The sequence below is a fragment of the Bacillus rossius genome, chromosome 1 (assembly GCF_032445375.1).
Source record: "Bacillus rossius redtenbacheri isolate Brsri chromosome 1, Brsri_v3, whole genome shotgun sequence".
NCBI classification, from domain to species: domain Eukaryota; kingdom Metazoa; phylum Arthropoda; class Insecta; order Phasmatodea; family Bacillidae; genus Bacillus; species Bacillus rossius.
Genome location: NC_086330.1, coordinates 257,546,601 through 257,563,991, shown reverse-complemented (window position 1 = coordinate 257,563,991; position 17,391 = coordinate 257,546,601). Strand labels below are relative to the sequence as shown.

Sequence of the window (17,391 nt, the reverse complement as noted above, 5' to 3'; positions counted from 1 at the left end):
TTATTAAATCTCAATTTTTGCATAACAATTCATGGTTATCAATAACCAATAAATTCAATATTAGTACTTTGCTTGCTACTAACATATCACATTGTTAGTTCGTACTTGATTAATATGCATCACAGTGCATTTGCTTGTTTGTGTTCTCATTTCATGAGATTTCATACATTTCACCAAAACATTTCATTATAGCATATCATTACTGAATATTAAACATCACATGTTTTGCTTTTCATAATAACTTATTGATAGCTAACATAATTTATATTCATTACTCAATGTTTGTAACTCACATGTTTACATTCCATTATTAAAAATATTTGCATTTAATTATAGCATCTTTAGCTTGCAATTTACATTTGCATTTCATCACATTTATTAACATTTCATCAAAGGATATATATCAGATCATGTACATACTAGCAATTAACAGTTCATTGTTATGTTTACATAGTACATATTAGCAATTGATCATAAAACATAACATTTACATATAACTATATATATAATAACATTTACATATCATAACATTAACATTTCATTATGTTTACAAGTTATACAATCAAAATTTCATAGTGTCTTTACTCATTGTTTACATTATCATCTCACATAAGAGAAATCGTTGGTTTACACAATTACCAACTTAGTAACTTTTTCAATTTCAGTCTGCTGTGCTCAGCTCAACAGCTGTAGAGGCTTTATCTTCCTCTTCTCATCTTTCATTACTGTTGTTTTCATCCCGTAGCGGTCTCGCTGGGTTGAATAAGTGTTGACATTTCATCTCATCTTGGTTACTATCAGTAACATGAGTCTTGTAATCTACTGAGGCTCCTGGCTTCAGTGTAGCTAAGGTCCCTTTTACCAATCAGCTGTTTCACAAACATGCTGTTTCAGGATAGCTTTCAACACATGGTATCACTTGTTCAATATTTTCTGATTTCATTTCTTTTTAGGGAAATTTTTCTTGCTTTTTCAATGTTTTAAAACTTCTGTTAGGCGAAGTTGCTTGTGGACACTTGTTTGCCGGAGTACCTTCACTTCTCGCGACAAAGGGCTTAGATCCTGAGTTTTTCAGATCGACATGCTTCGCTATTCTTCACATCCTTCGAAGAATACTACTCAAGCAACTATGACAGTGCTGCGAGTGAATAGTGTTGAGACGACGTAATTTTCTTGTATAGGGGCTTCTCCCAATAAATCCTCAAAAATCATCGATTTCAAATTTCAGTGTTTTCATTTCATAAAATGTCAATACCTTGACATCCAAAGTTTAATAAACTACATATTTCAACTAAAATGATTGGATTTGTATGCGAAATGAGTGCATACTTTTCTAATCTGCATTCTGGGTAGAATGCAATCCTAAAGATCATTCTTTCCCCTAAATTCATCCCAGAAATGGTAAAAAAAAAAATAGTGAAGTTTTAAAATTTTAGTGAGTTCTTCTATAAATATTAGAAAGTTCAGTGATTTTCTATTTTTCATCATCAACATAACGACGCCTATTGGATTACTCAGCATCATCAATAAATCAAGGTAACCTGCATAATATTATTCTGCTTGTAGTTGCAAAGGGTTATGTGCTTTTAGGGCCGGTTTTATGACCTCCGGCTAAAGTTCCGGCTAAAATTTAACCGCAGGCTAGCTCTTATTTCGGTTTTATGACTCCCTGTTAACGTCTACCTTCCAGTTAAAGTCCCGGCTAATCTAGCGGGTGGATGAACCGGCCGCTAGCTGCTTAACCGGAGGCTAAGCAACAGAAAATAAAATGGCGATGTATCAGGCGAGGTTAGTTGTTGTTAGTGATGATGACTATTTGAGGAATTCTATTGAATATTTGCAGGATGCCATGGAATAATTTATTACTAAATGTAAAATGCTTCGCATTCGTCAAAGTTTTATTAAAAATTACATGGCATGAAAGTGTAGTCACGCTTTTCTATTCTCGTCGAGTCGTGTATTATTATTTGACTTTAATTGATCACGAAGTACATAAACGTATGCTATGTATATAAACTTAAGAATATGTGTAAATAAGTGAATTTTAAAATTGCAAAACGAGGGTTATTATTACTGGTAGGTACCTATAAAATGCGTGTTTTCGTGGAAGTTGTATCTGTGAATTTTTATTCGTAATACAGTGGACATATGCCGGGAATGAAATGCATTTCATACGACTTCAGACGTGGTTATAATTCAATGAATACAATTGAATGTGAAAATAAATGTTACCCAATTATCCCTTCCCTATCTTACAAACCATTAGGTACTTATTATCTACCTGCCACGCAAGTGCAAAACGAAAACAGCACTGGAATTATTCTGTTTTCCGTATCCAAGTTTATCCCTTGATCCTATCGGCATGACCCTTTATATGTTGGTCTTGTTTTACATTATACTTGCTGTTTTAATTTAGAATGTTGAAAAATTCTGTACACAACACAAAATACCTAACATATCACGATGCAAACAAATTATGTCAGGTCTTGTAAAAATATATTTCTTTTGTATACATTTTACAATCATAATTATTTTCCCAGTGAATATATCTAGGATCTCTCGACCTACTAAATTAAAACAGCAAGCATCCTATACCACAAACTAATTCCATCAGGATCGGATTAATTTGGATACGTGATACGAAACTATTAGTACAAAAATGAAACCTACACCAGTGAAATGAAAATCCACAAGTATTTTCCCGAAACGGGGTCTATATTATTTGATTATGAAATAAATTTATGAAAGAAATAAGTGTTCTCTAGCAAAAATGTCATCCCCTATTTATTTGTTGGTATAGAATTACTTCGTTAGTTTTGGCTTAATATATAACCTAACAAAATCATGAGTTTCAATACAAGAGTAAAGTTGAAAACACACGGTTTTGAATCGTAAATTGTAATTTTATGGTTTAATACAAAGCAGGTTTGACGTCAAAGTAGTTTTTGGTTAATTTAATTATATCTGTTGCAAGATAAAGTTCGCGGCATATTTCTTTACTGCAGCTGTAAACATTCCGAATCACAATACAAACAAACAGCTGACTAACATTCTACCAGAAAAAATAACTGTCTTGCAACAAAAGTTACCAAATTCTGTTTTATTTCATTACCAACACACCCATTATTACACCACACGCTTCGTCAGGTTCCGGTTAGCCAACCGCAGGCTAAGTATGGGTCATAATACACCCCTCGTTCGTTAACCGGAGGCTAGCCTTACCTGGAGGCTAGCTAACATGAGGATTTAGCCGGAGGTCATAATATCGGCCCTTAGAGATGCTTTGCATGCCAGTGTTTATATATGTCTACACAGCAGGATGGGGTATCATACCACATAGTTACATCGACACTAAATAAGCTTAATTTCTTCTCGTTTGTTAGTACACAGTACATACAGCTTCACATAGGTATAGGCTAGTCTAATGTTGTAATATATGTCTTAGTGACATTTGAGTTCATACTCATACGAGGAATTGTGCAAGCCAACTGATACATAAATACAATACACATTGTACACTGGTAGCTTCACAGGCTACAATAACATCTGTATGGGTGGCATTTCACTTCACCTCAAATACAGCAATATAGCGGGAATTACACTTCCGCATAACCACAGGGTAAATATCTGCATAGGTGGCATTTTACTTCACCTTTACGCAGAAACAAGCGGGAATTACACCTCCGCTTAACATTACAAATTACAGTGGCTGCACTACGCCTCACATGGCGTACTAGATCACATAATCACAGTGACATACACTTACTCCTCTGTACAGTTCAGATCCTTGGTCTGAAACTTACACTTAGACTGCTCTCAGCTGTTTATGGTACTACACCTTGTACCATCACGAGGCATTCACAGCTTAGGTCGGTACTGCTTACATAGTAGTAGGGCTCTTGTATTCCCTTAACTGCGTTATATTATAACGGCCTACTGGTCGGCCTGTTGCTGGCTCTGCTAGTGCATAGCAATTCTCTTGTACTATGTCTGTGATGACATAAGGACCTTCAAATAACAAAAACAATTTCTTGGTTACATGTTCCCAGGCCTTGCTTACTGGAGTTGTTTTCTTCAGTATGTACCTGGTCTCCAATTTTAAATTTTGCTAATTTTGATGCTGGTTTCCTCTTGCGTCTGATGTCAGCTTCTGCTGTCAACTTCCTCTTCACTAGAGCTTCTACCTCTTCTCCTGTAGGTAGTTTTTCCTCTTCATTAGGGGTGTGTTCACATCGGGGTAAATATTTCGGGTTGATCGCCACCGATCTATTCAGGCTCATGGCTTCTCCAGGGGTAACTCCAATAGAACCATGTACAGTATGGTTAATAACGCACTCTACATATGGCAACTTATCTCGCCATGATTGCTGCGAGTTATGGCATAGCGTACGTAAAAGACTCCCTATTGACCTCATGAGTCTTTCCACAGGGTTACTTTGTGGATGTCGCACACTGATAGTTGTAGGTATTGCACCTAATTTCCTGACTCCTGTTTGCCACAAATCACTGGTAAACTGGGTACCTCTGTCTGACAATATCACTTTAGGTAAACCAATTTCTTCAACGAAAGTTTTTAATTTCTGCATAACTGTTTTTGCAGTTGGGTTCACAATTGCATATAATTTTGTGAATTTTGTGAAAACATCTTGCATCACAAAAACATACTTAACACCTCCCTTTGACTGTGGTAGGGGGCCAAATAAATCAACTGATAATAATTCCAATGGTGCTGTTGGAATGATGGGCTGCAATTCCCCATGCAGGTGTTGTCCAGGTGGTTTCACCTTCTGACATAGGTCACAGGCACTTGTGACCTTACTTACATAGCGTGACATGTTAGGCCAATACACTTGCCTCTTTAATGCTTCAATGAGCTTCTTGCTCCCTACATGTCCCAAGGCTACATGTAGTTCCCAGGTGATTGGTTGCCTCAAATCAGCTGGTATCACTGGTTTCCAGTGATCTTCGAAAATGCCTCTCTTCCTCGACTGGGCAAACAAAACATTTTCTGCTGATAAACAGAAATGCTGGTGAATTTTGTTATCAGCTGACTGCTTCTGCAGCTGGTTGATGGTGTTCTTGCAATACTCATCTGCTTGTTGTTTACATTTTATATCCTTCAGGATATCTCGGAGTTTAGGATTGGTTTTAAATATTTCTGTGGATACTGGTGCCACTAAAAATTCCTTCTGTCGTTTTGATGAAGATGGTGAACTTTCTTGTAGTTCATGCAGGCGACTTAGGTAATCCGCAGTGGTGTTGGCAGATCCCTTGATATGATGTATATGAATATCATATTCCTGCAGCAGCAAAAACCATCTCGTAAGGCGGCTACCAAATAACTTGCCTGCCTTAAGGCATGTTAACGCCTGGTGATCTGTTAACAATTTCACTGTTTCTCCAAGTAGCAGATCCCTGTACTTCTGGAGTGCCCATATAATGGCCAGAGCCTCTCGCTCTGTAACAGTGTAGTTCCTCTCTGCCTGGTTGAGAGTACGACTAGCCATTGCTACAGTCTTTTCAACTCCATTTTCCTCCTGTGCAAGCTTACATCCTAGGGCTGTGTCAGAGGCATCTGTGTATAACAGAAATTCCTTCCCTTGGGTTGGATGGTAGATGACGTGTTCAGTCAGGAACAAGTTTTTCAAGCTGATGAAGGCTTGCTCGTGCTCTTCACTCCACATCCATGCTTGACCTTTCTTCAATAGGCTGAACAGTGGAACTGTACACTGTGCAACTTGGTTGGAGTATATCCTGTAAAAACCAATTATTCCAAGAAACGCTCTCAGCTGTTTCACGTTCCTCGGTGTAGGAAACTCCTGAATGTTCTGCAGCTTGTCTGGGGCTGTCTTGATGCCTTCAGGTGTGAGGATGTGTCCTAGAAAGGGTAATTCCTCTCTGCAGAAAACCGATTTTCTAATTTTCACAGTCATGCCTGCCTCTTGCAATTTGTGCAGTACAGTGGCAACATGCTGCATGTGCTCTTCAAAATTTGATGATGTTATTAATATGTCATCGACATACGCCCTTGCAAATCCCTGACACTCGGGTCCTAAGGTTGCGTCTAGACATCTCGTAAAGTCAGCCACTGCGTTACACAGTCCAAATGGCATAACTGTAAATACATACTGTTGATTCCTGAACAGAAATGATGTATATTGGCAGGAGTTAGGTTCTAATGGTATCTGCCAATAGCCTGACGACAGATCCATGGTTGTGAGATACTTCACACCTTGATACAATCTTAAAATTTCTGCCGTTTGTATAGGACTTTCCCTGTCCTTGACTGTAATTTTATTTTAATTTTTGCTTGGTAGAATCTGTTTCTGCCTGGCTTGTCAGAGAATACTGACTGAAAGTTGGCCAGTACACCAAACAGTTGTTGTAGCTGACTGGGTGATACACTCTTCACCTCCTGTAGTGACTGTCTTATGTCTTCAAGTGATGCCTGAAGTTGCTCACTTGCTTGTGCATTGTATATGTGCCTGTGCATAGGTTCACTGTACAATATTCCCACAAAACTTTCTCTCACATGCCACTTGCCTGTGAGTGTGACTGGAGTCTCACAGTCATTTGAATGAATTTCACATAGTTTGAAATCTATCACTATACCAAATTGTGATAGAAAGTCGGTGCCTATTATTAGCGGTTTTGCTAGGCCTTTCACAACTAGTGCAGTCATGTCTTTTGGTCTGCCTAGGCCGTGTACTGTTATCAGTACCTGTCTGTTTACAATAGGGCTTGCCCTTGATGTCACTCCAATTATCTTGAGTGCTGGTACTGGTATCTTAGGTAGTATTATGCCTTGGTGTTCGAGGTAGTTCACCAACTCCTCACTGATACACGTGACTTCAGCGCCACTGTCAATTAATGCATCCACATTGCATTCTTCAAATTTTAATGTCACATGTGGACAAACTGTACAAACTTGATGAACCCTATTTTCATCATTTTCATTATAGAGAAAGTCCCTTTCACTTTCTCTTAGCATAACAGTGCATATAAATTTATCGTAACTGATGCAGCTGTAGATTGGAGATTTGTCGTTTTGTACCCCTGAGCCTGAATAGTGGGTTTCTGTTCGGGGCGATCCAACTGAAACCCGTTCTAGTTTAACGTGCCCTGGTTGGCACGTCCACCTGGAACACGTTGTTGTTGTTCGTTGTGGTTCCAATTACTGGGTCCTGCGACGCTGGACACTGCAGCCTTGAACTCGGCTGCAACCGGGTTCACTTCCCCTCTCTGGTAGTATGCAGCCTGATGTCCTGGATGCTGCGCCTGGAATGGTGGCGGAAACGTTGCGTTCTGGTAGTGTTTGTTTCCAGAGAACTGGCTATTATGGGCTTGGCCGCCATGATTCTCTGTCGTCTGGGGGGAATAATGGTGGGGTGGCATTTGGGTTTCTTCGTGCCGGCCCTGGTATCGAGGTTCCTCCGTCTTGCGGTACTTCCTCGCGTACTCTCTCTCGTCTTCAGACGAGGATCTTGGGCGTCGGTCACGGAACTCCCTGGGAGGCCGTACTTCAGGCGAGTAGGAACGGCGGCGGTTGTCGTTGCGGTCGTCCTTTCTCTTGCGCTGGTACATCTCTTCGTCGCTATGGTAGCTCCTTGCGTTTGACCACCAGGTCTTCCTCTTGTTGTAGGGGCCTTTGCGTTGGCTCGCAGCGTAACGGCCATACGAGCTTTGCTCCCTGCCCTTGGGTTGCCACGTCATAGTGTGGACAGCTGCCTGACGGTTGTCCCTTGGCTTGTTGTCCCTGTTTTGCCAGTAGTTATTCAGGGGTGGCTGGCGGTTCTGCTGAGGCACCCTCTCGTGGTCCTCCTTAGGTGCTGGCGTCCTGTCCATTTTCTCCAGCTTGTCGTAGTTCAGGAGCCTCTCTCTGAACTCTGTGACGTCTCGGTACGTCAGGCCGGACAACTGCTTTTGGTAACGCAGCGGCAACTGAGTGAGTATTGCCGCTACGAACTCCTCGTCCGTCATGGGCAAGTCGAGGTATCTAGTTTTCTCAAACATTGTTGAGAGGTGGGCTTCCAGCGTTGTGCCCTTCCTGGGGTCATACCTCTCAGTATGGAGCTGGGCACGCAGATTGCTCTGAATCCGCAGACTCCAATACTGCTGGCGGAAGATGGCTTGGAAGTGGTTGTAGCTACTGGTGGTTGCACTCAGCATTTCCCACCAGTAGAAAGCCTGCCCTTTCAACGCACTGTTGAGGCACTTTAGTACCTCAGTCTCGCTGAGATTGAACGTGGCCGCATATTCCTCAAAACGTTTCAGGAACCGTATAGGGTTCTCGGTAACCCTTCCTGAAAACGTGGGCATGGCCTCTGCCCAATGCTTAGCCGGGTGGTGGATCAGAGTAGCAGGGTCCATACTCGACGTGTTTACAAACGTCCTGCTACTTGGCCGATGAGTGATGGGGGTGACACGCGACGGTTCCTGGGGCAGGTGCTCAGTGTAGCACTCGGTGCCGCCCTGTTGCTTGCTTGCGGTGGGCAGTGTTGGAACAGTAGGTCCATGGCACTCGCTTGCCTGGGCCTGGCCTATACTAACAGCTGATGCAGCTGTAGGACTTGGTTGAACAGACAGATTTTCAAACCTGTCCCTCAGTGTAGCTGTGGCCACCTCAATATCGCTGAGCCTGCTCTCTAGGTGTTGGATGTGCTCACGCACCTCTTCCCTGGCATTGGCCTGCCCTCGGTGCTCGTTAGCCATCATGTTCCTTAGGGACGTGACGTGGGATTCCAACCCATCTACCCTGCTGTTGTACTGGGAGACCTGTTCGGCTATCTGCTGAATCTCCTCGTGTTGTTGTAAGAGTCTAACCTCGATGCTGTGCTCGAGATTCCTTAGGCTGGCATTGTTCTGTTCCATGGCAGCATTGGTCTGTTCCAATCCAGCCCTCAACTCAGCCGTGAGATTGGTGTTATTTTGCTCTAATTTTTCAGTGAGAGCAGTGTTGTTTTGCTCTAATTTCGAATCAGTCTGCTTCATTTGAGCATTAGTCTGCAGCAAGATCTGCATCAGTGACTCTAGTGTCACTGGTGGTGGAGTAGGAGTGCTATCCTGGGGTGCAATTGTGTGTAGGACAGTGTCATTTATGTTTTCCTGCTCTATGATTAGGGGAGATGTGGGCCGCCCTAACCTTTCCTCACAGGTGACTACAGGTGAATTCCCTGCAGATGATGTATGATGCGACTCACTGCTTGAAGTCTGTGCAGCAGCATACTCTTCCCCTACACTCCGTGATCTTTCTCTAAGAAAGTATTTGTTTTGCTCGTCTGCCATAATGGTGTGCAATGAAACAATTGACCAGATAATATTTTACACAAATAGTGCACTTGCACTCAGTACTTGGCTGGTACAGAATTTACACAAAAAAAATTGTTGAGGTGTCCCTTAACCTCAAAATCGAGCCCCACCGTATGGGCTCCAAATTAGTATGTGGGGGAACTTTTTGAAGCTTTATTTTTTGTAATAAATAGGCCCCACTAGGGTAGCCAAATAAATATGTGCGAGCCCTTCTTCCCTCACGCACACAATTGCTATGTTGATATATGTATAGGCCCCACACACACACTAAAACGTTGGGCTGAATAAAACTGTGTAATAAATTAGATTTCTTAATTGTGTGACTCTTCACTGGCAATGTGGATATAAGGTAAATCACAGTTAGGTGTTACTTGATTGATTTGGAACATACATAGATATACACTGGAGTAGGTGAAATTACAAATAACACAACACAACACTTTGAATATTAAATATAGAATTATTTTATTACCAATGTAAAACTATTTCGAAATTTCAATCTTATTAATATATTTAATTATTATTCATATCCAAAACAACAACCTAACTTAACGGTGACATCATAGTAATTCAATAAAAGTTCAATTACCAGGAGTTATGTTGCGCACATTTAAATATTTTCAAAAGTCTTAATTCGGGTTCGTTGACACTACACAGTTTTTAATTAATGTTTTTAGGGAACTTAAATCAATTTACCTCGGCTAGATAGGTTCAAATAGTTCATCGGCAGAGCTCAGAGCCTCTCATCTATAGGACCACTGAGTCTGTTAATTAAATGTGTAAATTCGTAAAATTTATGTCCAAGTATTATTTAGATCAGCTATAAAGTCAATTTAATTCATGAAATCAATGTTTATAATAAGTTTCGGCGACGATGTGACGTAAAAACGGGAATTTCGTGATTCGTGCATAAGATTAGGGCACAAAAAATCTAGGCACTTTTGTTACTCACGTTAATCACTCCTATAATATTTATCTTTTTAGATAAATCCTGTTTAAGTATTCTGAACTCCCTAATGGTTCATAATTATCATCCACTATCCGGGATGCCTGATGCTAGATAGCTAATTTTCAGGATTTAAAATCGCCGACGTCACGAAGTTGCCGCTCATTCAGCTGGCCATTGTAGAACTCTCTTTCTTACTAGTTTCCTCAAAATAACCAGTAAGACTCCCTTTTAAATGGTGGCCCGTGATTGGCCAAAAGGACCGTTTCAGTCACTTAATTTCTTGCCGAAAACGTAAACTCCGAACGCAACAATTGCGCGGATAACAAAATTTCACTTAAAATTTAAATACATAAATATTAAAAATTATAATTTACATAATAAAATTACGGCGTTAATTTTACCGTTTACAGTCTTCAAGTCCATTAGTCCTTAGAGGGGTATCAACAATACCTCGTTCAAATAGTCCGGTAAAAATCCAAAGAATCACTTTTTCATAGACATACATAACCAAATATTGCAGTTTCTGAAAATAAATGATATTATACATAGAGCAAACAAAAATAAAATAAATCGTAAATAATAATAAATAATTAAACTGTCAAAACAAACATGTTGCAGTACAGCATGATTTTTATTCTGGCCCGAACAATTGTCTGAGTACAAGTGAATTTCATCGTACTGGTCTGGGATGCTACTCAAGTAATGAAGGATAAAAGAGCATACTTCATCAGGCCCTTTTCTTGCCTGGCCCTCGTGGTACAGAAAAATTACTGCCTTGTTTGTTTTTATGTTGTGGATACAAAAGACGTTTACAGAAAGCTGCCGTAAATAAAAAAGTTCCTGTACAGGAAGTTTTGGCATGGCTATGTTCTGCATATAATCACAAGCAACAGAGAGATCATTCTTGTTGTGACCATTTTTTCATCCTCTTTTTCTTTCTTCAGGGCATTGTAAAATTTTCTGCTTCGTCGAGCATGAATAGCTAGCTCAGCAGCCGCAACACGTTTTGCAGCATCGTTCAAAAACGGGGACTTCAACTTCACTTTAAGCTCCTCACAGACACAGCAGCAGTCAACTTGTGGCTGGCCAAACCTCAAGTTGAAGTTGTCTTTAAAATACTTAAAATAGAAACTATAGCTGATTTTAGTGCTTGGATACTTGGCTTTAAGCAACTTGTAGATGATCTTAACATTCAAATCAGCACTAAGATATTGAACTGGCTTTCCTGTTAATGGCTCTCGTTAACGGGAAATGACTCGATATGTTCCTGCACCTTTATTTTGGTATCAGGTATCAGGATGCAAAGTGAAACTAGTATGTTTGCCCTGTTTATCAACTGGACTTTTACCTTCAACTTTTAAAGCCCGTAAACGTCTGACACGCTTCTCACTTACAGCAAAAACAGAACGAAATGCAGCTGCACATACCTCTTTTCTCTCCGAGCCCACCATTACATGGTAAACAAATGAATGTTGTCTACCTTCTTTCCCTGAATCATTTCGCGGTCGTCTCCTCTTCACATCTACAACGTCCATCAGGCCTTGTAAATAAATATCTTGTTCATCCTTTGAAGAATATTCATTATAGAAATGGCTAAAGACTGACAGCTGATTCTCTGCAGATATCATACCATTCAAACATTTCTTTTTGCACCTAAAACACATCGAAGGAAGAACTATGCAGGTTAAAAACTTTGAAACTTTGTTATAGATGGCAGAAAATTGAGTTTATGTTATTTACACCACATATTTTTTATTCTAGAGCATTAATTTCATCATTGTATAATAAATATTTTCTACCATTTAATAGCAACAATACATTGAATTAGAATTAACATTGATTAGTATTGTACTTACCGACAATCAATGCCAATGGATTTAGAAGGAATTTTACATCCAGCATGGTTCTCATATTCTCGTCCCATCACCCGCTTATAATTGGCTGGATTTGCTCACCGCTTTCCTTTATGTTGTTCAGGAATATCATCTGAATTATCACACATTTTACAAATACCAAACAAAGAGTGCCAACGATGGTTAAACATAAGTCTCAGCCTGTATTTTGTTTTAACAGAACAGCCAACTGTTTAAATGCTAATATCATGCAGGGTTGTCAACTTCAAAAACAACGCAATAAATTTATTTTTTGTTAAAAGGGCATAAGTCCAGGACTTCAGCCCTTTTAACGTAAATCATAAAATTAAAAGGCAATTTCCGACCATTATTGTAGGTGTTACAACTGTCTTGTTTACATAAACCGATGGGTCTTTCGTCAAATAATGTTGTCAAACAATAATCTTATTTTCGAAAATAATGTGACTTCCGCCCTATTAACAAAAAGCTATTCAAGTGTGGTGCTGTGCTATGTGCAATTTTCTTTCAAGGATTTGACATTTATTTTTTGTATATATATATTTTGTTTTTAAATTTATTGTAAATATTTTCTTTCAAATTAATTGTAAATAATTGTTCATTTTTAAAGTTTTATGTATTTTCTGAGTTGTATTTGTTCACCGGGCACCAAGGCCGTGGTTTCCGCCTGAGGCCAATCCGCGTGTTCCGCAGGCTCGTGGGAGAGGGGAGATACGCGGGCACTCGGGCGTGCCAGGTGGAGTGGGAGAGGAGTCGTCAGGGCCGCAACTAGGGGGGAGCAAGCGGGGCATACGCCCCGGGCGCAAAGCTGTGGGGGCGCCGAAATCGCTTGCATTGTAATTCCTACTACAACTGATAACTGGTAGAAAGTTTTTTAACTTGCATGCCAGTAATGTCTAATCAGATTTACAATATAACGTCTCAACATATTTATTTTAAAATACTTTGAGAAAAATGTTGAGTTCATCATTAACATAAAAAAATTGTAAAGGGAGAAGTTAGAAAGTTTTAATGCGTTCTCTATACGAATACAGTACAATGTTGTCAGAGAGGGTGGTACCACTGGCAGTGAGGAAGAGCATCATATATTTGCTATGATGATATCATCAAAATCTTTGCTGCAAAAAGGTCTCGAAAATTGAATTTGAATCTTTAAAAAACATTTATGACGACAATTTAATGAACAAGTCTAGTGATTATACGGACTATTTTATGGACATAGTGGGTTCATGCATGGAAGTTACAGTAGCACAGAAACTGTTACATGTAGGTATGGAAAATGCTTAAATAGCACAATTTTTGCGAGGGGAGGGCCCCTGGACGCCCCGCTTTATTGGTGTGGTATGTGCAAAAAAAAGAGGGGGGGGGTGGCGCATGAATCCATTCATGCCCCGTGTGCGAGAGACTCTAGTTGCGGCCCTGGGAGTCGTCATCCCGGCGGCAGAGGCAACAGACGTGCGAGAGATGTCGCTCCGGTATGGTAAGAGAGGACACGACCGGGCGCGGTGTCTTCAGTAGCCTTGAGCTGTGCAGTGCGGGAGCTAACCACAGTTTTTCGGTCGCATAGTTTTCCAGTATCGTCTTAGACATAGACATTACTCACGCGTGTTTCAACACTAGTTTTGCGAGTCGTGTATTTTCTTTGTAAACTGGACGTTCGTCGTAGCAAGCATACCATTCTTACGTGTCTCCCCAGTCAATGTGTTGTGCAGTTGGACAGTTATCGTGTTAAGGCGAGTCATTGTGCATTTAAGTCACTGCTGCTTGATTTTATAGAGACAAGGTCAGAGGAGGATTTGCCGAATTCGGGACAATCGGATCTTGTGACGTCACCTCATCTTTTTCCACCAGACTTAGTCAGCTGTGCTTTAACGCCACTATAGTAAGAAAGGATCTGTATTGGCACGGGCGGGACATCCCGTATTTCAAGATAGCAAAAGTGCGCGGAACCGGGCTACGCCTTATTGGGATTGTCATGGGCGGAACCACGGCAGCCCCATGTAGAGTGCCTGCCTTAATGTGCATAAAGGACCTGGGAACTTTATTTGGTTTTATTAATTCTGGAGACTAGATCCCTCGGCCACGCAGCCCGAACCCCCCTCTACCGAACCCCTGAGTAGCCACAATACCGATGCAACTTCAGGGACTAGTCGACCAGCATACGACAAACTATCTTTGACTCCATACAGCTGCGAGAGTTAATTTATCTCATGCAAAAGAACATGTTCTAAGTAGTCCCGATTCTTGTCAAAACAGATGTCACCTCATATTGTGTTGAGGTAAAAATGATTTTTTTTTTATGTGGGATGTGGGATGCTCACTAACGATCGCAAAAGAAGGAAGGATTCACTAGACATCAAGGAGAAGGAATTTCGTCTTGCACATTAATGCTTCTCAGCTGTCTCAAGGCATGTTATTTGATTGAGTAATGGATGTTGCTTGTTTGAATTCCACCTATTTTTTTTATTGATAATTTGGTAGCTGAAATTCACATTTTAAATGTAACTCAAAATAAAATTGCTTGACTCATTAAGTAAAAAAAATCATGCAGCGATCGTTTTCTCATAAATAACCTGGTTTAAAACCTCTTGGTCTTGATGACAGGGATTCTTTGCCTTAAGTTAGTGCAAAACATGATTCGTTGGTCTAATTGATTGTATTTGATTTTATGATACTTTAGGTCTGACAGTTCGAAGAATTTGTATTGACTAGTTGAAATATGTTATATTAGCTATCGGCGATGAAAGTATTGTTGTTTAGAATTGTCTCTGCATACGTCTGACATTGTTCATGACCTGATATCGTGATCCGAAGACACTTGGCTTGTACGTATAGCATTGTACATGAACTGGTTGCAATAATGTATTTCATGCATTAAAAAAAATAGACTTTCATGTTAGGCAGCGTGTCAACATTTTAAATTCGTTGGACAGGTTTATTGTATAGAATAGTTTTTCGTAGAGAGTATGATTAATAAACTCCACAAAATTAAATAGGAAATAGAATTTAAAATTTATTTTTAACTTTAGTTATCCTTATCTTTAGCTGAGAATCGAACCAAGGATGGAAATGTGTCGCGTGATTCATTATATTAATAAGTGATGATTTGATGATTTTTGGAATTTTTCCTGAATTTCTAGGTAAATAACTATAGATTTCCAAGATGACAGTCATATCAGCTTACTGAAGGCTGATTAAGAGGAACTTAAGCCTCTTTTAGTATTTTGAACACGATTAATTAAATAAGTTTTTTTGTAATATATATGTAATGCCGTCATCCGGGGTCTCGGGCTCGAGTACCGGTGCGGTTCCTAGCGGGAGTGGCTGTTGCGAATGTAATGAGTCCGGGTGGGCGCCAGACTAGTTCTGGTGCTAGTCGGTAGTTGGGTCGTGGGGTCGATTGCCCTGCGTGGCCCACTAGGACCGTCGGCGGTGTTACGTGGGTCTGAGAGATTCCCTACTCGGCGGTGGTTGGGGATAGCAGGTTTAAAGAAGCGTACGCTGGAGTGAGTTAATAAATGACGTTTGTCATTTATTCAGTCGACAGTGGCTCTGGTGTAACGTTGTCGGTTACACGCCACGTCGTACAATAGGTGACGTTACAAGATACAAATTACACAATTACACTCAACTGAGTCTGAGAGTTACTGAATTACCGTAGCACAAGTTTACAAAAGGAATGTTCCACGAGGTTGCGTTATATAAGTTCACGAATGTTACGTGGAGAGGTGCGTCGCACAAGTTTACAAAAGAATGTTACACGAGGGTGCGTTGCACAAGTTTACAAAAGAAATGTTACACGAGGTTGCGTTGCACAAGTTTATAAAAGAATGTTACAACGTCAGTAGTTGTTCCGTATTATCGTGTCCCTAGGCGTTTATGAGCCTGACTGCTCAACGAGGGGTGAGGGTGATTGGAGGCGGCCAATCCCGTAAATCTGCGTATTGAGGCGGTGCTCGCGTCCACGGCAGTGGAGCGCGGACCGCAGCTAAATTCGCTCAAGAGTTCCCTTACGGGGAGTGTCAGCGCCGGAGCGACTGAGATTAACAAAAGTTCTGTCCTCTGGAGTCGGCCCGTACCGGAAAGTGCACCTACCCCGCGGACCAAGTGTGGTGCAGGTGGGGGGTGTGATATTTATGCGGCCGGATTAGGTCCTGGACCGAAAAAGCTGGACCGGGTACACACGGAGAGATTATTAAAAAGGTTTTGAAGAATGACTATAGTTACCAGAAGTGAACTTGGTGTGGACAAAGGATGATGTCTCTCCGTGGGACGTGCGTCCGCCCCGGTCCACGAGTCGCGCTGTACTGGCGTCATGTCATGGCGTCCGGCCGAGGCTCGGTGGCCCTCGCGCCAGGGTTGACCTCATTACGTTAATTTCTGATCTGATAAGTTAATAAGAGAATTTAATGATGTTAAATTCTTATATAAATTTTAAAGGCTGAATTAAGGTCATTTGTCCCTTCTATGAATTGAAAGTTATTATATTTAAGAATTATTGTGTTTGAATTTTTTACGTCACACCAGCGACTGTTCGTTTCTTGTCAGATTGTTCTGGTGTGGTTAATGACACAACACAAGGTTTGAATAATTATGTCATAAGGTCTGATTGATTGATTCAGGCAGAAGGCCGCCAGGGGAACACTCACACGCGTATTTATGTAGTTGCACACGTGAGTGCCTGGGCACTCCTACGTCGCACTTCTGTCAATCGACTTTAAATTACTACGTAATATAGTTTAATAATTAGTGTTTGTTTTTATACGTGGTTGATTGAAGTGACGGTCTGTTTATTTGGGGGAGGCCGGGTTCTACCTTAGTTGTTGGTGGCTCGCCTGACTCGGGTGGGCCATGGCTAGGGGCGCGTTCCGTTAGCGGGGTTGCTACTGGCGGTTGCAGGTCGGGCTTTAGGGTGGCCTTCGGTCGGACGACGTCAAGCGCCCCCCCCTCGAGAAGCCCGACCTTGCGCCGCTAGTGACCCCGCTACGTGGGGGCGCCCCTAGCTTCGGCAGCAGCTCCAGCCAGGTGGTGCTCGCGGCGGCCGCAGCTGGTAGGGCCTGCGTACTGGATCCAGGTCGTCCCACGTCGAACAGCCGGGTGTTGGCTCGTCGGCGTGGTCCGGCAGCTGATAGGGCCCGCGCTCTGGACCTGGTGCGTCCCGCGTCGAGTGCCCGAGGTGGTCCGGCAGCTGGTAGGGCCCGCGCTCTGGACCTGGGTGGACCCGCGTCGAGTGCCCGAGATGGTCCGGCAGCTGGTAGGGCC

At 41.4% G+C, this 17,391-nt stretch overlaps 1 protein-coding gene across 1 annotated transcript; it reads right to left on the bottom strand.

Annotated features, from left to right (window-relative positions):
- Positions 1–6,292: 6,292 nt before the first annotated feature.
- LOC134527502 (uncharacterized) lies at positions 6,293–12,316 on the bottom strand. Its single transcript, XM_063360225.1, has 2 exons — positions 12,115–12,316; positions 6,293–11,911 (listed from the first exon to the last, which is right to left on the bottom strand). Exon 2 carries the CDS (start codon positions 9,283–9,285, stop codon positions 7,108–7,110), a length of 2,178 nt encoding a protein of 725 aa, XP_063216295.1. The 5' UTR covers positions 9,286–11,911; positions 12,115–12,316; the 3' UTR covers positions 6,293–7,107.
- Between the last annotated feature and the right edge of the window lie 5,075 nt (positions 12,317–17,391).